The sequence below is a fragment of the Sander vitreus genome, chromosome 10, assembly GCF_031162955.1.
Source record: "Sander vitreus isolate 19-12246 chromosome 10, sanVit1, whole genome shotgun sequence".
Taxonomy (NCBI): domain Eukaryota; kingdom Metazoa; phylum Chordata; class Actinopteri; order Perciformes; family Percidae; genus Sander; species Sander vitreus.
The window spans coordinates 32,599,257-32,620,461 of record NC_135864.1 but is presented as its reverse complement, the minus strand read 5'-3'; the positions used below and the strand labels follow the sequence as shown (position 1 = coordinate 32,620,461).

The window sequence follows — 21,205 nt, the reverse complement described above, 5'->3', positions numbered from 1 at the left end:
TTGTGCGACAAAATGTACATTCTTTACTTTGTTTTGCTATTTCTTTGTCATTTATTATTAATAAGAAATGACAGAATAATTTGATTCTTCCTCTCAATTGATTCAGATAAAATGGGGACAAAAGCCCCCCTTTGGTTGGACTGGTCACAACCAGTGAGGACAGTTGGACAAGTTGAAAGGAGTGACAAGCCCAAAAGGTTGGAGGGAGGCTACTGCAGTTAATACTGAGCTGTACCAGAGAGCAACTTCATTCCACTTCTGAATCAGACACTTTGTCATAATGCAAAATGCAATTATTTTGGCACTTAGACGTATCTTCTAGGTTAAAAAGAAAATGCACACACTGACACACAACAGGAGATAACCTTTCTAACTGGTTTATTTTTTGTTTTGTAAAAAAAAATTTGTTTCATAAAAACTTTCCATTTTATATATGTATTTGACAGTTTACAAAATTGGCTTTAAACATTTTATTCAAAATATTTCTTATACTCTGAAATAAACAAATTCACAAAAATAATCTATATTCCTTATGAACATTAAAAAGTAGTGTACATCTGTCATAAAAACAAGGAAAACAAAGGAGGAGCGCTGACTTGGGTTTATGTAAAAAGCAGCAGAGGGCAGATTACCAGCTGTTAAAATCTGACTGTCGACAGATGCATTTCAGTTCCTCTGAATAAAGTTGTAATTCTGGGAATCAATGGAGTGTTTGTGGAGGAAGGATTTGCAGAATGAGAAATGCTTATCAGGGTTGGGCGATATGACAAAATATACCATAAATCAGGTGTTTTATCAAAAATGTCCATCTGTTTACTTTGTCAATCGAGTTTTCAGAAAATTGACAATATATCACAATATATATTGCTACTGCCGCATAAAAGTACATAGACGCTCCAAGATGTTATCCATATCGCCCATCCCTAATGCAAATCTGTATCAGCTGATATGGCGAGACAAATATTAGATAACAGTATCCGTTTGGTAAAAAAACATCAGTGCATCCTTTCGGCAGATATAACACTTAGAATATGAGGTGGACCTGGGTGGAACAGATTTCTCCTGTTAGCCATACATTTACATGAATGCACAATATTTTACTCATAGAAAAAAAAATGGTTGCAGTCTTAAAAACACTTTTCAGACCAGCTGAAGAAAGGTCGCTTTTAAAAGAATAACAATAACAGGAATGTAGCTGTCCATTCCTTGCTCTGAGGATTTGACAGCTTACCGTGTATCTCTCTAACGGAGTGTGTGTGTGTGTGTGTGTGTGTGTGTGTGTGTGTGTGTGTGTGTGTGTGTGTGTCTTGATACAGACAAAAGCCGTATGGACGTTTAAGGCATCTGTCAATATAAAGAGGATTATACTTAAAGTCTCTTTGCTCATCCTCAGTAGATCCGTCCTCCAGTTTAACCCCTTAGTCTCCGCCTCTAACAGGATGTGATGTATCAGCACAGGGACAGTGGGAGAATCTGCTATCAGTGCATTTGTCCTTTCCCCCCCCCTCCAGTTCCTCAATTTGTCTTTTCGACGCTAGTCAACAAGGACGTCTCTTTTATGGTGGGGAATCCAACGGTCGACAAAACAGGAGCTTCATTCCCTTTTCTAATAACAAAGTCAATCTGGCTTCATCACTAACTGTCATGATCGTTGGGAAGCTGTGAGGATGTTCCTTGCTTCTCCTCCAACTCAGCCAGGGACGTCACCAGCTGCTGGATCAGCACCCGCTTCTTGAACCTGCCAGAGGGGCGCAGGAAGTTAGAAAGAAGCAGGAGATAAAGGGAGCAAGTGCCCAAAAAACAAAGTTCAAAATTCATGTACATAAACCTGCTTTAAGGACACTAAATCTGCAATATAATGGGAATACAGTGACACGTCTTAACACTAGAACCGCCAAGGGGTCATTTTTAAACGCATGTAACTCTGTTATTATATAAAAAAAAACGTAGGTGCAAAACATGACTTAGTACTTGGTGGCAATCACAGAGGTCAGATGTTTCTGATCATCTCAGGAGGGATTTTGTCCCACTCCTGTTTGCAGATGTTCTCCAAGTCATTAAGGTTTCGAGTCTGACGTTTGGGAACTTGAACCTTCAGCTCCCTCCACATATTTTCTATGGGATTAAGGTCTGGAGACTCGCTAGGCCAATAATGTTTCCACCTCCCATGTTTGACAATGGGGATGGTGTTCTTGGGGTCATAGGCAGCATTCCTCCTCCTCCAAACACAGCGAGTTGAGTTGATACCAAAGAGCTTGATTTTGGTCTCATCTGACCACAACACGTTCACCCAGTTTTCCCCTGAGTCATTCAGATGTTCATTGGCAAACCTCAGACGGGCTTGTACATGTGCTTTCTTGAGCAGGGGACCTTGGGAGCGCTGCAGGATTTCAGCCCTTCACGGCATAGTGTGTTACCAATGGTTTTCTTGCCAGTCCCTCCAGAAAAACGCGATTATGTGATCGCATAATTCAAAGCATAATCAGCCAGTGTCCGCATATTTATGCGGGGGGGCCGCATTTTTTCAAATACGCCGCACTTTCACCGCATAAATTGCCGATTTCCGCGCAAAATATGCGGGGCTTGCATGATTTCATAATCCCCGCATTTTCGTTGCAAAAAAGTCCCGTATATCTTAGCAGAAAGTTGAAAATGTTGCGTTTACTTCACACAAGAGCAGCCGTTTTCCCCTGTTGCCATGGGAACGTTATGACGTGACGTAATTACGCGACGTGAACATCATCGTAAAGCTGCAAACCCCGCGATGAAGCCACGATGAAACCACAGGTTTTGTAAGTTCCCGCAATTTCATCGCATAAACTATCCCGCATATTCCTTCGCACTTTTTAAGAAAACGTGCCGCATAATCAAGGATTTTTGCCCGCAACAATCACAAAAAAAACTCCGCATTTTTCTGAAAGGATTGTCTTGGTGACTATGGTCCCAGCTGCCTTGAGATCCTTGACAAGATCCTCCCGTGTAGTTCTGGGCTGATTCCTCACCGTTCTCATGATCATTGCAACTCCACGAGGTGAGATCTTGCATGGAGCCCCAGACCGAGGGAGATTGACAGTTTTTTTGTGTTTCTTCCATCTGCGAATAATCGCACCAACTGTTGTCACCTTCTCACCAAGCTGCTTGGCGATGGTCTTGTAGCCCATTCCAGCCTTGTGTAGGTCTACAATCTTTTCCCTGACATCCTTGGACAGCTCTTTGGTCTTGACTATGGTGGAGAGTTTGGAATCTGATTGATTGATTGCTTCTGTGGACAGGTGTCTTTTCTACAGGTAACAAGATGAGATTAGGAGCACTCCCTTTACGCTAATCTCAGTTTGTTACCTGTAGAAAAGACAACTGGGAGCCAGAAATCTTTCTGATTGAGAGGGGTCAAATACTTATTTCCCTCATTAAAATGCAAATCAATTCATAACGTGTTTGACATGCGTTTGTCTGGCTTTTTTTGTTGTCAAAATCCCTCCTGAGATGTGTGCAAACCTGGTGGCCAACTACAAGAAACGTCTGACCTCTGTGATTGCCAACAAGGGTTTTGCCACCAAGTACTAAGTCATGTTTTGCAGAGGGGTCAAATACTTATTTCCCTCATTAAAATACAAATCAATTCATAACGTGTTTGACATGCGTTTGTCTGGATTTTTTTGTTGTTATTCTGTCTCTCACTGTTCAAATGAACCTACCAATAAAATTATATTCTGATCATTTCTTTGTCAGTGGGCAAACGTACAAAATCAGCAGGGGATCAAATACTTTTTCCCTCAGTGTACATCACTGTAGCATACTGGAAAAACACAAGTTTTTAGTTTTAAGAATTAGTATGCCTGTTTTGTATATAAGGCTATACATCATCGTGCCCCTCCCCCACTGAGTGACTTCTTTCAAAGAATTGAGAGTGGTGGTAGTACAAGGGCCTCCACCAAAGGGGACTGTGTAATACCTTTTTAGGCGCACCACATTTGGTCTAACTGTTTTGTCAATAAAGGGAAATAAATATTGGAATAGCCTGCCCCCCCCCCCCCACAATAAGGGCCCGTCCCACATGCATCAATTTTAAAACTCATTTAAAATTCTGGCTTTTAGAAAACCAAAGCTGCACTCACTTTTAACTGCCTCACACATGTCACATGTTCTGTTGTATTTGGTCTTGTTTGTTGTTGTTAGTGTTTGTCTTGCCTCTCAAACTATGAGGGTGTTGCCTGCTTGTTACTGTTTTTATGTTTTTCTTTTTATGTATCTGCCTAGGGACAATAGATTATATTATATATATTTACAATGTGTACTTGTACTGATGTCCATTAATATGCACTGTCCCTATCTAAATAAACAATTAAATACAAATAAATAAACATCCTTCTAGCTAGACCTAACTCATGCAAGTTAACAGTTTCTAGCTAACGCTAACTTCACTATCTAAACTAATTATAAATATTTCTATTCTTTGGTGTCGGCTCAACCATTACAGGATGGAACGGTCTACAACCGGGAGCACGCACTGGGAGAGCGCAGTCTCGTGTGTGTGTGTGTGTGTGTGTGTGTGAGAATGAGAGTATTTTGAGTTTCTTGATGAATTTTAAAACGTATTTGACTTGTTTGATCTGTGGCTAAAGCCCATAAACTGACTTTTAAATAGTTACCACATCCAGTCTTACCTCATTGCTTCAAGAAAGGCCATTTTTACGAGTGCTGATGCTGTTGCGGCAGGGGGTTAAAATGACCTGTTTGTTGTTGAACAGGCATGTTCTGTGTCAGAGACATGGGTTACTGTGATGTTTTAACTCCTTCACTTAACCCTTTACTGCCAAGTCTAAAATGAGTCATTGTTTCTTACCTGATCGCTTCTTTGATAGCATGTTGGATGAAGTACCTTTGAACATCAACTGGTCCTTTCACCTGCTGCAGTAGACAGAGTATTGCCTCATAGTCTGAGAAAAAAAAAACAGAGACAGTAATCAAGTATATCCACGACGGTCCACTTTCGGTCCCTCTTTTCGGCCAGATGTCCGTCCCCTTCCTCTGTCTTTGTGTTGGTGTTCTAACCTCTGGTGGATTTCTGAGGACTGTGGTTAACTGCTCCTCAGATCTCTGCAGGGTAAATCCAGACAGCTAGCTAGACTATCTGTCCAATCTCAGTTTTCTGTTGCACGACTGAAACTACTTTTGAACGTCCACGTTCCACCAAAACAAGTTCCTTCCCGAGGCTATTTAGCAGAGGCACTGTGGCTCCGTCCGACAATTGTGATTGGTTTAAAGAAATGCCAATAAACTTGAGCACGTTTTTCTCCCATCCTGGAATACTGTGTGGACTAGCCAGACCCTCCTACGCAGCGTTGTGGAGGAAGGTCTGGCAAAGTGAGACTAGTAATGAAGGTTTATCGGTGTTTTAAGCCCCCAACGTCTCCTTCCAGGCAGCGCTGCCTGGAAGCCACTAGGATTAGGCATCTGTTATGGTTATGGTTATGGTTAGCGTTAAGGTTAGGTGCCTTGAAGTCAACGGTCGCAGCACTGCCTGGAAGGACACGTTGGGAGCTTAAAACACCATCAAGCGTAATGAAGAGACCCAATATGACACCTACTTTATCACCTTAGAATAGCAATGAATGTAATGTGATATGCTGCACTGGCTCATACTCACTTCGCCCAGGTTTGCGGACCTCCTTGATGACCTGACTCTTCAGCTCTGCCTGGCTGCCATCCAGAGGGGCTATGACTATAGTCTCCAACATGGCCGGCTCAGCCTCCGTGTCGTCTAGCTGGCTCTGTGGACTCAGTCGGTCACAGTTGTGTTTCTCCTCCAGCGGCTGCTCATCTAGACTATCTTCCACTAGTCTCTCCTCCGTCATGTCCATGTCCTCTCCCTGATCTGCTGCTTCCGGCCCGGCCTTCTCCTCCAGGCTCAGTGGAGATGGGCTCTCTGCTACAGGGTCCGTCTCAGCGGGCCAGACCTCCCCCGACTCAGGCTCAAGAACCCCGTCACCGTTACTCTCAGCGACCACCGCGTTGTTGTCGTCCACTCCTGTGGGGACAACAAAATAACACATTTAATGCCATTTGTGCCTCACAGATGCACATACAAAATAACTCTCATGTTGTAGGTACATCTTAACCTTACCTTTGTGCTGTGGGATGGGTTTGAGGAGATTCTGCTGGCCTTGAACTGCAACCGGACTTTTTCCCGCCACCACGTGGTTGGTGCTCGCTGGTGGAGTCTGTGGCCGCCGCAGTAACGGGGACATGCTCCGCCTTCTCTTCATAGTAGTACTCGAGTTGGAATCGCTGGAATTTCCTCGTTTCTTACTTTGAGGGCCCGCAACAAACTCATCTGCCTCATCGATCATCATCCCCTGAGATACAAATACAGGCAAAACACAACATTAAAGAATAAAGGGACTAAATATGAAATGAAGATATCTCTTAAAAGCCACATTGTGCATAGTAGGTAAAGTGTAGTGTTTTGTGTTTATTTTTACCTTCTTATCCTGCTTGAAAGGATTCCCAAATGTGTGCAGGCGTTTAGGTTGGTCGGGGTCAATCTCTCTCAAAGGAGACGGCATCATTTTCAGGTACTCCTGATAGTTTCCCATCTGAGCCACTGGGATACTGTGCAGATAGTCTGACAACCATAGGAAATATTATTAGTTTAACAAAGTACTGCAATAATTACACAGGATTTCCTATAGATTCCTATCAATTCCTATAGCTTTTTCATATTGGTATTTTGGGGGGGGGGGGGGCGATTTGGGTTATTGTATCGTTCATGTTCATTAAATGGCTCCCGCCAACTGTGCACATCTCAATGCAGCCTTTGGACAAATCATTGAAAAAGATTTTTTTTGTATGTTTTACAAATATTTTTTGGGTTTGTTTGCCTTTATGTGGTAGCAAAGCTGAAGATTGACAACAAAAAAGGGACGACGTGCAGCGAAGGGCCGCAGGTCGGAGTCGAACCCGGGGCCGGGTAATACATTATATACATGTATATATTTATATAATACAACAGTGCATTTTCTTTAGAGATTTCCCTCAACAGTGGGATTTTATACCTTCATCTTGCCCTCGGATCAGTTTTTGTGACGTCCGCAGCAAATTGGAGCGCATCCGGGTGAGTTGATCCAGAAGGTTCCGTCGTGGGATGTCGTAGGCATTTCGATAAGCTTGAGGTTTTAGATCCTGTGAACACATCAGCATATCCAGTCACAGAAAACCAACCAAACATTGCATTTTTTTTTTTTCCCCTGGAACTTTCCCACCCACACAAAGTATGTCATGCCTTTTCAGGAATCTACCTTATTGAGCAGGGCGATCTGGAAGCCAGCGAACTCTTTGAAGTTGATGTCCCCCAGGCGAAGGGGCCCCTCCCCGGTGATCCCCTGCAGCAACTGCTTAAAGTCCCGCCGGTGGGCCAGAGAGAGCGTGTTGGAGTGGTTCTTCACCTTTATGCCAGTTTCTTGAGGAGCCCTCTTCCCAACAGACACAATGAGACGTTCGGATTCCATCTTTGCCTTTATACCAACAAAACAGGAATACTGTTTAGAGCACAGACACATCAAAGCATTTTGGGGTACATGTTTATATGTTGATTCTTTTGTAGTCCTATACGTGAATAATTTCATGCTGAAACAGTCATGCAAAAAATATATATATATATAAGAGTGACGCTTTCTTTCTTTAGTCTATATCCACGACGTTTCATTTCTGGGATTGGTCCGTTGCCACCGGAAATTCCGCCGGATGTCCCTAATTGTTGGCCGTATGTCCGTCCCCTTCCTCTTTCTTAGTGTTGGTGTTCTAACCTCTGGTGGATTTGTGAGGACTATGGTTAACTGCTCCTCAGATCTCTGCAGGGTAAATCCAGACAGCTAGCTAGACTATCTGTCCAATCTGAGTTTTCTGTTGCACGACTAAAACTACTTTTGAACGTCCACGTTCCACCAAAAAAAGTTCCTTGCCGAGGCGATTTTGCAGAGGCACTGTCATTTAGTCCGGGGCTTAGCGCCGCCCAAGACGATGGTAATTGGTTTAAAGAAATGGCAATAAACCTGAGCATGTTTTTCTCCCATCCCGGAATGCTGTGTGGACTAGCCAGACCCTCCTCCGCAGCGCTAAAGCGAGGCTAGTCACTCTTTAACAATGCTGCTAATAGTATAAACATTTTACAACTCCTCTACCACATACTAGAACAAAGAAGAGTGAAATGTCCTCGTGTTTGGGTGACAAATTGTCAAAGTCTTTACCTGCTGGCTGAGCTTCTTCAGGTAAGAGATAACACTGTAACTCAGGCCACAGTCGATGGTGTCTGCAATAAGATTCGGTGCACCCATCATCCTCAACGCCTTCTTTAAGGGCTGTCAGAAGATAGCAAGAGGAAGTTGTGAATGTTACTTACATGCAGAAACAATATAAATCCATGTGCTGAATGTTTACTAAAGGCAGCATTAGTTTACCAAAAGGAAGTATGGAGGCATTGTCTTCAGGTACATCTCAAAAGCCTGTCGCCACTTGAGGTTTGGTTTGAGTTTGTGCACTTTAAACAGATCATCTGGAAGGAGACAAAGATAGGCGGAGAATAAAGTTTTAGCATTCTGGAGCAGTGACATCCAGCTGCACTTCCTCCTGCTGCTGCAGGGCCGTACACACATTAATATTCAGGGGGTGAGTCTAAAACGAGCATCAAAACAGGCACTACTATTTACCCCTCTAAATAGCTCATTATTTCAAAATATCTCTTTTGTTGAATAGCATTGTTAAAGACGTACTGTTTATAAAGTTGCTCCGTGATGAGCCTGTTACTTTCATTATGTTTATAGCTAAAGATGATTTGGGGAAGATTGCAGGAGATGAAGTGACCCAGAAAAGGAAAGCTTATTAAAGTTAATATCAGCTCAGACCCACTGACCCAGAAGTTTCGAGGCCACTTTAAAGGAACTGTTTACTGCCACGTGTCTTACCGAGGAGAGGGAGAAGCACTGGGTAGTTGTAAGGCATGACAAACAGGTTGACACAGGTGAGAGTGGTGCTGGCTTTAAGATAACCAAAGGGCTGGCCCAGGTCAATTTGTTTTCCGCTGCTGTTAACAAACACCTGAGGACAAAACAAGGAATACTATGAAGTCAAATCTCATTTTGGTTATTTTTCTTTTTTTTTATTACTTTATTATAATACTTTTCTTAGTGTGCAAAAAGCATTGCATTCTTTATCGTACTACACTTTTTTTCCCCCCCATATTAACATTCAATAGAAACACCAAGGGGGAACAACAGGGAAGAAAAAAATAATAATAATAATAATAAAAAAATAGAAATAATAAAAAACACAGAAAGACAGAAAATAAGACAGCAACAAGACACACACAAAAAAAGAGTGGGTAGCTCCACTGTGTGTGTGTGTGTGTGTGTGTGTGTGTGTGTGTGTGTGTGTGTGTGTGTGTGTGTGTGTGTGTGTGTGTGTGTGTGTGTGTGTGTGTGTGTGTGTGTGTATCCATCTACAGTATGCACTTATTAGAATGTTTAATTATTCCTCCAACTACATGCTCTGGATACAATTTATTCCATTTTTCTATTTGGTTTCTGACTGTTAGAGTGAGTTTTTCCATTTCTAGTGTTGGTTCTATTGTCTTGTACCATGCATCATTTTGGTTATTGAGTTTAAAATTTTTACTGAAAAGCAAAATGTGAAATGATATTTTGAATAAAGCTAGCAACCTCATTATTTCAGCTTTTTCAGAAAAGTCCCGGGGGCAACACCACAGACAGTGGAAACAAGCCAACAGAGCTAATGGGTGTGTGAAAAGATCTACTATACCTGCCAGCACATGTGTGGAGACTTTCTTTCCAAAATGAACTGGGTGAGTGGAGACGGCTCCAGTTCATACTTGTCAAAGGGAAGCTTGTCGATCACCATGGGCTCACAGTCCACACAAGAGAAACGCACTACGGGATGTGCAGTGCGAGGTGGCTGAGAGCAAGAGACGGAGATAATTGAAGAAGTTGTTTGGACATATGTATCTGTGGTATGGATCTATGTGGTGTTTTTGCGAACGCAACAAATAATGGAGATCACACGATGAGTTTGCAGAGTTGGACACTTCGTTATATTGGCTGTGAGTCAAAGTTAATGACTAATATTAGAGAAAAGGAGGACTGCCGATGAAAAAGAGAAAGACGGAACATATGAGAGACAAGGAAAGTAAAAGAGAAAGTTTGTGTAAAACTTATTCATAGTTCAGAATAACACTAAGACTCCTATCTTGCACCCGGCGCAGTGCAGCGCAGCTCAGTGCAGCGTAAAGCCCAACACCAGTGTCTTTGCTAGTTTAAGACCGACCCAGTTGTCAGTTTCCCGTCCAGCGCCCGCATCGTTTAAATAGCAAATACACCTGCGCCCATCTGTGGCCCATGGGCTTGCTGGTCTTACAGGGAGGTGTGTTCAGGTGCATTCTGGGCGTATTGCTATCTTGAGGCAGCAGGAAGTGATCGTGCCATTGACCAACAAAAACCTGGTCTATAACGCAGCATTTCATTGTTATTTTAACAGAGCATTAGTAAAATGCTCCTAGGCTCATGCACAGCGCGCACACTATGCTTGTTACACACACAGGGACGCACAGCAGCACACAAACTACTGATTACAAATAAAAAATATTACGGTGCAAATCCTCCATCATAACAGCAATGCTCCAAGGTCCAAACGTGCCTGGCTTTTAAAGGGAATGGGAGATGATCTCTGATTGGTTTATTTCATGTTACGCCCAAAACACACCTCTGATTAATGAAGACACTAAGTACAACACTTTTGAACCATGCGCCCGGCGCACGGACCCTTTTTTCCGCCGTCAAACTAGCAAAAGTGGATTTGGACACGCCCTAAACACACCTGTGCCAGGCGCGTCACGCCGTGCGCTTAGATAGTTAAAATAAGGCCCTAAAGGTGCTGCTGAGATATTTTTTTGCCTCTCTCTGCTCACCAGGGAAGGAGAATTCTGGTCCGGCCAGAAGGACTCTGGTATGGGCCAATGCCCAACTGGAACCCCTGTCTTTGGGTTCGGTCGCACGTAGATGAGTTTGTGGCAACTGTGCCACGGCTGAGGGCTGAAGGATGACACAGGACGACTCGACTCCACCGAGTTGTCTGTCAAACAAAAAAAAGATATGATATAAGAGAACACATTTCTCAACCAAATGAACAATTCATATTAATTCAATTTAAATGTAACAATCAATTTGGGAGCAACAACTGTCAAACGAGCCCTGAGTCGGGGATATAAATAAGCTTTCATCATTTTCTTGGCTGAATCAGTTCTCCTTTTAGTGTAAAACTGCACTGTGTTGATCCGAGATAAGAAGATTCTCTTCTGCTTTCATCCGGTTTACTGCCCACAGTATCTTTGCTCTAACTAACTTTATGAAATGGAATGAGATCATGTGCTCCGATACTGTTTTATGCACCCGATTGGGCTTGTGAGTAGTGAAACATTTTGTGTATATCAATATGTAATGACTGCTGTTTTTTAAAAACTTCTGAAGACGTAATACCAGCATACTGTGTAATTTCATACTCCAATCAGAGTACAACTCCTACTAGTAACAGTATTCTTCTACTCCACATGATCTTAAACCACACTCATGAATACTCATACTCATACTTTTACATACACACCTCCCCGACCATACACTCTCCATGCTTCCACTCATCCACATGTACCATTCATTCCCATTCATCCACATATATTTTTCACATTTTTGACACACAAACCCAAACACACAGTTTGACACACAAACCCAGGGGCAGATCTACCGGGGTGGCATAGGGTGGCAAATGCCACCCTAAAAGAAAGCCTTGCCACCCCTGCTGCCACCCCAGTTGGCAGCAAGGAATTAAAAGTTATGGCCAATTTGACAATTTATGAGCGCGAATCTCCAATGTCCGACTGCAGTGAATGCAGCATGAGATGATGCCAGAGCGGCAAGAGCCTGATTTGTTTGGAAAACAAAGTGGCGCAAAGCGAGGGAGCCAGGAGTCGTGAGGAAAGGAGACACAGGAGGAAAGAGGTCAAAACGGATTAACTATCTATCAAGAAATGAAATTATAATGAAAGCATAGTTGCGATGCTGATTTTGAAGAACATTGTAAAATTACTTTTAATCTTACAGAAATGAAGAGGAAAGGTAGCATATGTAGTTTTTTCTCACCAAAGAGAAGGGCGAGAGAAATAGAAAATGAACAACTGAGTAAGGTAGACGGAGAAGATGAGGTGGAAGGAGAGAGAGAAGACGAGGTGGAGAGAAAAGGGCAACAGAAACGTGACAGAGATAAAATACAAGGCCAAGGCGACCAGGGACAGGAGGAAATGGGAGAACACCACAGCGGTGAAGATATGGAGGGAGAGCATCACCAAGATGAGGAGGGAGAAAGCGAGAGACAAGATAACGTGCAGGGCTCAGACAGTGAAAGGGAAAAGAGAGTGCCTGGGCTGGGCCATCACCAACGAGCTCCTTTCGAGCTGCTCCACATGGTATGGAAATTGTTGCTGCATATATACTAAGTTACATATGAATAAGAACAACAAATGACAAAGACGGACATTTTTATACAATTTAAGAGACATTGCTTAGACATCAAATAAATATAAAAATTCATGTTTGCTTAAATATGAATAATTAGGGAAAGTTGTCAGTGTGAAAGTGTGATGAGATGGGGAGATGAGTTTTTATATTTTGTGTAGAATGTATTTTAGATCTATTGCTCAGATTCAATAAAAAAATGAAACAAATGAACCTAAAAATACTCTCCCAGGCTAAAATGTTGGTTAACACAGTCTGATGGTTATAACTAATCAATGACAGTTCCTAATCTTGTACAAATGCTGCCTGCAACGCTGCCTCTCTCACACAGTCCAAAACTGTTTGCGTCCCCTCTCACACATCTGCCACTCATCACCTGTGTCTTACCTTAATGCCTTTCCTGTGATGATGCTTCTATCATACTTCTATCTCCTATTAAGTGAGATCACATCGTATGGTCACTTATTCCTAATATGAACTGTTTCAAATGAAACCTCAAATGCAAGACATTGATTGCATGAGATTACGTTTGTCTGTATGAGTTTGTAAATGGCAGCCTGTGCCCGTTTGTAGTTTTGTTCTCATCAAACTGTGATCAAATTCAGTATATATACGTCTGCCATATGTTGCCACCCCTCAAAAATTCCTGCCCCCCTCTCGCCACCCCATAAATATTTTTCTAGATCCGCCCCTGCACAAACCCAACCAACCACACCCACACACCCACACACCCACACACCCACACACACACACACACACACACACACACACACACACACACACACACACACACGCACACAAACGTCTGTTCTTAAAGCTTTGTAAGTTTGTCCAGAACAACAAATTGCACAATGATTTGCACAAAGGTAAAGTTGTTGCCTTGTGTCTATGCAGTGTGCCACTCACCTTCCCCAACGAGAGGCGGATCTAACCCGGTCTTCTCAAAATTAATGACAACACCACTTTGAACCTTTTGGACCAGAGACTCTAGACACTGGTTCAACATCCTCTGTGTCCGCACACAGTACGATCGCCCTGAGAGAGAAAAACAGGAGGCGCAATTATCTTTATATGTAATAGAATGAATTATGCGTACAGACGGACACGCAATGATTCTGAAAATAAATGGTGGTGTGAATACAGGACAAACGTTTGGGTTGCAAAAGTAAGGAAATGCCGAACCTCCAGTGACTTCACACATCTGGGTGATGGCAGACTCATCTGTGGGGACGCTACCAAGCTGCTCGGTGTCTGGTGTGGCAGCTCCCGGCAGCCTCAGCACCAACGCGAACAGGCGCTGGTCCCAGCGAAAGGGCTCCTTGGTCAGCTCACTGCCCGCCAGTGGAGAGTTCAGAGGCAGGTGCAGCTACACAACAGACCGGGTAAAGAAAGAAAAAAGGACGATGGGAGAGGAGCTTATATGTAAAAACTGAACTTACCATTGATGTCATTACACAGTCTAAACAGATCACATTGCTACAAACAGTACATAGTAGCACTACTGCATGTGCTTGTGCTCTCACCTCATCTGGCACCCCAGAGCTGTGTGTAAGTTTGTTCCCGTCAGTGATAGTGATGATCACAGATGGCTCGAGGAAGAAGGGGTTACGGCCCTGAGACGGAAACAGTAACATTCAGCAATTAAATCCAAGTTCAAGCAAACGGTGACCCCATTTATTCTCACCAGTCTGCTTTCTTTACACTGTTCTGTGCTCTGTGTCCCATCTCCTAAAAATGAAAGTGAAACTGGTCGTTCAGGCTGCTGCAGCGAAAAGTTGAGACGGTCAACTTTTTGAGAAACGCAACACCACGTCACGCTGCCGGGGCCAATTGTGTAACCTGCGAACACACTTGTTAAGACGGTTTTGAGGCGGTGTGAGAATCCCGTACAGTAAACAGGAAACATCACTGCCTCTATCGCTGCCACAGGAAAGTTTTAAAACACTATGAGGGTAAAAGAAAAAACAAAACACAAGCACTGAACTGCCCAGGAGTTTGTGTAACAGCTGAATGTTTGCCAAACAACAAAGCACAGTCCCTCCCTCTCTTTTCTTTCTCTTATTCTCTGAAATAAAGCTGCATTCAAGTGCAGTCGGGAACTACGATCTGACAGAAACAGTCATTGTGAAATTTAAAGTCTACTTGTGCTACATTGGGGGGGGGGGGGGCTAAAGAACACAACCGGACGTCACACAAATGGGCCATTTCAGTGACATTCACACACCGTCGCACAACCCTGTGGAAAATCGCCGGATCCCCTTTTGGCTATGTGAACACGCAACCTTACAGTAATGGCAAAATACCGGTCTACTATTTAAACAGAGGTCCACTTAAACACAGTATTCAGTATGGCATTAGCTTCACACCTCTGATAACTTCCTGAATACTAATATAACTGTGTGTTGCAGTTTGTAATCTTTGCCTTGTGTCAGAATGCATCTGTAAGCTGCAGAGTGTCCTTGTGTTACACATTAAGGACAGAGGCCTCCACCACTGTGCTGTAGGGGTCAGTCTTGTCTAACTCAAACACACACACAGAATGCTTAAGTAAATTTACACACACACACACACACACACACACACACACACACACACACACACACACACACCCGATGCACAGAACTCGTGTCACTACTTGAGCGTAGTAATTCAAGCGGGGGTTTGCAGAAACGATGTGTGTGCAGAGCTGACGACAGTGCTAACTGAGGAAGACAGTGGATTATGCTGCAATCAAAAGTCAATATTCTTCTCTTTGTCTCATGGTAAACGAATAAAGAAATGGCAGCTGAAAGCTTTGCTACAATCATCATCAAACCTGGCAGTTGTCCAGGGAAAGTCCACATATTCTGTATGTGTTGGCTGTATCAGAAACGCCTGGTTTTACACTCCATTACCAGCTGCTATGTCAGAACTAGTTTTGTTTTGTGGAATCTATTTCATCTTCAATCCCCAGTTTGAAAAAGGCAAAAACCCAAAAAAGCCACATACATATTTTTCACATCGCTGTAACCTAATTATTAACAGTTTTTACTAACACAACCAATCCACCACTAAATATGGCACATCACTGTCTTGTCAATCTGTGTGTATAAGGTGTTAAATGTGTTGGGCAGCAACAACAAAAAATTTCATTATTGATGAATCTGCAGACTATTTTCACAAGTAGTCTAATAAATGCTTGGTCCACAAAATGTCAGGAAATAATGACAAATGTGAAGAAAAAAAAACTATTTTTGATGATCACCTGATCAATTAATAGATTTCAGCTCTATTTAAAATGACTGTTAAGCCTTTTGTTTACTACTGTGGATATTATGCAGAGTAATTCTACTTTTCTCTTATAGCAACAGATGAGACTGCTGCCAAAGAAATACATAATAAGATATTGGCGTCCGAATACCTGTCCGTAGTTGTCGATGCCTGAGACCAGGCGGTTGAGGTTAAGCAGGTCGAAGGCTGTGCGGAGAGCGTGACCTAACGTAGTCAGCCCAGACGCCTGCAGGTTCTTCAGCTCGCACATGAAGGTGGCATGGTTCTCCTTCCAGCCTGCCTGAAATACAAACATGGACAGTGCTGAATGGAACGGCCCAGCAAACAGCTATACCACTGAGTGGCAGAGGAGGCCTGAGGTTACAGTGCATAGTGAACAGCCACAAACCAAAATAGATCCACACCCACAGATACCCATACTGTGTAATTACAAAGAAAAACTGAATGCGTTTTGTTCACTGACAACCACAAACTGATCTCAAGGATGTGACTGCCACCTTTGGTAAAAGGAGTTCTTAGCAACCCGTTGATTATGTGCAACATGACATAACAGTACCCATAAAATGAGATCAGCTTGTGTCAAGCTCCGGGAATGGAAGAGAAGATTGTTGAAAATCAGGCCCACATTTGAGCTGGATGGTGCTGTTTAAGAAAGAAGTCTAATTTCATACATGGCAAGCATCCAAAAATACTCTTCCCAATGCTGCCGGTCCTCTGTGACGGAGATATACTCCCACAGGAGAGGATGTGAGTGTGTAACTGCTCTCCAGCGGGGTCAAGCCTTTACTACTGCAACAACCTGCAAGCTTATCACTTCCTTTATTAGTAGAGGAAAGAAATGATGAAGAGTAAGAAGTAAAAAAAATTGCACTGTGTCTACATATGCTCTTAATCTGGATTATCAAGGGATATCATTCCAAAGCCATGATTCGGGTGGAATTCGTAGAAAAGCTCAGAGTTACATGACGTAAGATAAATATGATACAAAAGCAACATCACTGAGCAACTGAGGAAATCTCCAAGGTGGAAACACATTCACATGGGTAGTATTTAAAAAATAAAAATAAAAAAAGTATTAATCCAGACATAGTAAGGTTTAGCTTGCACTCAATAATTCAGACTACAGAATATTTCTATTTTCCTCTCACCTAACCTCCTCTCGCTCACTCTACCTCAACAATGTATTGCCTCTGTGACAGTGCAATCAAGAGCAGCCCCATTCAGTATAACCTTGTCCTTTCATCATAATCCTTGGTGCACAAAGCTGACAGAACCAACAAAGGAGAAGGCAATGAAGACAAAAAGAGGAAGAGCAGATGGAAAAGGAGTTGAAGACAGACTTCACAGCGAGGGAATAGCACTTTCTTGGATAATTTGGCTTAAATGTTATACGCAAGACTAATTCAGTGGGATGCATGAAGCAATGATCTGGACTTGGCCAATACTGCAAGGTCAATGACTGAGTGAAGTAGGGATACATCACATGAATGACAGCATCCACTCATAACGTTTTGTCATGACCCCAGTGCTACACATAGCAAAGGCCTTCAGTAGAAGAATAAAAAGTATGCATTAAGTGTTAAGGGCACTGAGCTCAAAATGGTCCTCTTGGAGATCAATGAGCCACATATAGCCTGACAGTCATTTTGCATCTTGCACCGCTTTAAATAAATAATCATAAAAGCAAGACATTTTTAATTGCATTTAATTTAAGTGCATTAGTTAATTGAAAAACAAACTCTGCCTGAGTTGAAAGTACACTAAATATATATTGCAATAAGAGTACTATGACGAATGTCATTCATATAAAATTCAATTTGAAACAAAAGGAAGTAGCTAGTCTTAAAAATAGCTTTTCTTATCTATCAAAAGCTAGGGTTATATTAATATCTTTATGTGAAAAAAAGCATTTAATTTGATATTTTACCTAATATGAGTTAATACAAAATTTAGTAAAAATGCAAGAAGCCCTAGAATGTTAATAACAGACTAGTCAAATGTATAATTGAATACATAAATTATAGTGAGCTAAATATTGAACTGATTGTACAAGACAAAAGTTCTTTATACAAAAGTTCTTTATACCTCTATTAATCTGATGATAAAATAAAAAGAACTGATTTTACACCCTGAAGCTCGATTTTTCAACTCACTTCGATATTCTCACCCCTAGCACACGTTTAATTATTCATTTCCCATTTTTTTACTTTCTTGCTTGTATGATAATTAGAAGTGCATCCCTACTGCCTTGGCAAATACATGATGAGTGTAAAATATTATACTATATTATTTTATTTAGTTACCATAAGATAGACTTATGTTGTGGCTTCTGGTCTGGTGCTCTTTTAAAAAAAAGAGCTGCAGCTGTTGTTAATGGTGCAACAAAGTACACCGACGTTTTCAAGAGTATTATAAAAACAAGAGCTATGGAATGAACCAGCCATTATAAGTAGCTTTTAACTTTCATGGTACTCAATAACATGCCTCTGTATCCACTTCTAAACCTCAAACCAGCTACTGCAATTAAAGAGGAATTAATAAATTACTTTCCGGCTCTGGCATTTTGTAATTTTAGTCATGAGGCATGCAAACAAAACAAAAAAACAACTTTACAAGGAAAGCAAACTTTTCTCTATCCCATGTCTTCAGGTATGAATGATATGGGATAGAGTAAAGACTGCAATGCATAATGTGTTGAGAGTAATAGACTGGTGTTTATGGACAGAGTTAGAAAACCTGAGATTCCTAATACAGACAAGCCACTAAAGCAGATCATGGACTTCAGGGGTTTATGTGGGTACTAAGAATTGTACTTTATTGGGCATGAAAAGCTCAGAAAGTGATATGTGCCAGGTCATAACAATTTAATTGGTTACTGGTGAGGATAGCTTTGCTGACATGAAACCCCTGAAATGATTGTGATTCACATGTTGTGTGTTTGGGTTGTTTTTGTCCTATGTGTGTGTGCGTATGAAAACTAGAGAGTGTTTGTATGCTTAGCCATTACGCTCATATAGTATCGGTATGACACAATAATTATCATATGAATAATTATCTTTTTTTTCTTTTTTCTAGCGAACTCACATTAAAAAAAACTAATGATGAAGAGGGCTTATCAACTTTCAGACCAGACTGGCCAATGGTAATGCGTGGATGATGCAAAGGGAGGAGCAGAGGATGATTGGCGGGCTCTTTGGCCAATCTATACATTGTACTTTCAAAAAAAGAGCGACGTCACGGGCGATAATAAATCTCTCCGCCTCCATCTCAACGACCGAGACTTTTCTCAACACAAAAGCAAAATGTCCGCTGGATGGTCGGAGGCAGTGCAGCTCCGGGTCTGCGGTTATTTGGAGCAAAAAAAAGGGCCGTTTTTCGCCACCGGGAAGCCGCCCAACACTGACTACAAACCAGAAGGACAATAAAGTCTCACTGAAAGAAAAATACGTTCGACTGGTCAAATATAAAAATTGTATCAGTTGCTAATTACCTTCACTCCGTATGGTGGATCATCGAATGTAACTAGCATGTACCTGTCGCCTCTACTAGCCGGGTCTCGGGCACGCAGCTGTCAAAAAAAGAAAACCAAAACAACAATTAATTTCGACCGATCTTGTCCAAGGAACCCTAAGCACACCAAAGGTGCACACTTGCTGAAAAAGTCGGGGTAAAATCATTCTTTACCTTCATAAAGACCTCAACCGCGCCTTTAGCAACGTCCAGATACGTCGTACCCAAATAAGTGCGCTGATTCATAGAGGCGGACGTGTCTAACAGGAAAAGTAAAATAGGCATTTTAAATGTAAAGCCGCGGTTGTATGCTTTTCTAAAATTACTGTTATCCACATGTGACCTATCGTGCGGCCATACAGTTCACACATGTGTGTGTATATATTTGTTATAATAAGCCCCCCCTCCAGAAGAGGGCCGTTGCCTCTGCTCTCTCCCTATCTGCCTTTCTAGAGCTCTGTCTCGGCTAGCGCTGTTCAACTTCTGCTCCTAACCGAATGGAACGCCCCGCTCCCTCCACTGCGGCGCCATTGGCTGAGCCCCATTCCATTGACCACGCCCCCTATGATATATAAATATTTAACGAGGTCGAGATGGCGTGTCTGCATACACTACATCCGCCTACCGTTTTAATTGTATATATATATGCTAAACGAGTGGGTATTCAAAAGTATTATCTTTGGCTCTGGTGTGTATATGTAATCCTTACCATAAAGTAGCCTATCTGTCTGGCTTGAAACAGGACAACTGATCACGTTGTAGCTGTAATAGATCATAGATCATATTTATAGACTTGAAATTTCTTGAAATGTCTTGCCAATTCCCTCGCATCCCGCCCCCCACACCCCCCCCCCCCCCCCCCTCTCTCTCTCTCTCTCTCTCTCTCTCTCACGAACACACACACACACACACACACACACACACACACACACACAAACCTCTCTTTCTCTGATGCTCTCTGCTGTCACTCTCTTGCTGCGTTCAAGGCGCCTCAAAAAGCAGCCTTCCACCTCTTAAACAGAACAAAACAAGAACACGTGCAGTTCAGTTACATGGCCCAACCAAGTCAACACAATATTTAACTTGGACATTGTGTAAGTCTATGAATCAACTGTCATACTAACGGTATATGGATTTTGTGCTGTAATGGCAGCATTCACGGAAAATGCACATTTAGGTTAAAACCTGCGTTGAGATTAAACAAAGACAATATATTCAAACAGACCACCAAAACGTATTATAGTGGAAATATACCAGTGGAAAAGTCACGTCCACAATCAAACCTTTAAATTAAAACCATCAAAGTGCCGCCTGTTATGCATGTGCTCTCATTATAATAATAAATCCGACAGCACTTGAGGGCAGCATGGCTGTTACATTAGGGGTATTCTTGTTCTGTCGTTTTAACACTTAATCAAATACCTTAAATTACAAATGACCACAAATGTATGTTTATTATAAGCTCAGACCTTTTTATCAAAAGATATTAGGAAAAAAACCCTCATAGATTTAAAGGTCAGTGGAAAGTCATAAGCCAACCCCAGACAATGCCTAACGTTACCTGCAGATGAAGGCCATTATATCTTTCCTGGACGGGTTTGTCTGCATACACTATGTAACAATTGCACTGTTTTTTCATTTGCTGTGCCTGAAAGCAGGTTGGATGGAGAATATATATATATATATATATATATATATATATATATATATATCTTTTTTTTTCTTTTTTTGAGTGATACATAACATGCATAGACGATTCAACAACAACTTGAGTCTGATATCGGCTTTTACTTTTTTCTGTCTGTGCAAGGTGAAATATTTTTTATGATCATCGTGGTGAAATACTTACACAA

The 21,205-nt window shown here is 41.9% G+C and overlaps 1 protein-coding gene across 3 annotated transcripts; it reads right to left on the bottom strand.

The window, feature by feature from the left end:
• Window positions 1–361: 361 nt before the first annotated feature.
• Window positions 362–19,821, bottom strand: ints6l (integrator complex subunit 6 like). Of its 3 annotated transcripts, XM_078261189.1 has the most exons (19): window positions 19,527–19,821; window positions 19,333–19,410; window positions 15,973–16,122; window positions 14,096–14,185; window positions 13,755–13,938; window positions 13,479–13,607; window positions 10,976–11,139; window positions 9,814–9,966; window positions 8,961–9,093; window positions 8,457–8,551; window positions 8,247–8,357; window positions 7,299–7,514; window positions 7,056–7,182; window positions 6,483–6,625; window positions 6,125–6,356; window positions 5,648–6,028; window positions 4,844–4,937; window positions 4,665–4,755; window positions 1,650–1,738 (listed from the first exon to the last, which is right to left on the bottom strand). In XM_078261189.1, the coding sequence occupies exons 1-18, from the start codon at window positions 19,635–19,637 to the stop codon at window positions 4,674–4,676; spliced, it is 2,673 nt and encodes an 890-aa protein (XP_078117315.1). In that variant the 5' UTR covers window positions 19,638–19,821; the 3' UTR covers window positions 1,650–1,738; window positions 4,665–4,673. The 3 variants fall into 3 exon arrangements, with proteins under 3 accessions (XP_078117314.1, XP_078117316.1, XP_078117315.1); XM_078261188.1 differs by lacking the exon at window positions 4,665–4,755 and having other exon boundaries at window positions 362–1,738; XM_078261190.1 differs by lacking the exons at window positions 4,665–4,755; window positions 9,814–9,966 and having other exon boundaries at window positions 362–1,738.
• Between the last annotated feature and the right edge of the window lie 1,384 nt (window positions 19,822–21,205).

Coding starts and splice junctions, on each gene's coding strand:
- ints6l (XM_078261188.1), bottom strand. CDS start 19,637: ATGCCTATTTTACTTTTCCTGTTAGACACGTCCGCCTCTATGAATCAG. Junction 6,626..7,055: donor GATCCGAGGGCAAGATGAAG/GTATAAAATCCC, acceptor TATGGTTGTCAG/ACTATCTGCACAGTATCCCA. Junction 4,938..5,647: donor GGTCCGCAAACCTGGGCGAA/GTGAGTATGAGC, acceptor TTTTTTTCTCAG/ACTATGAGGCAATACTCTGT.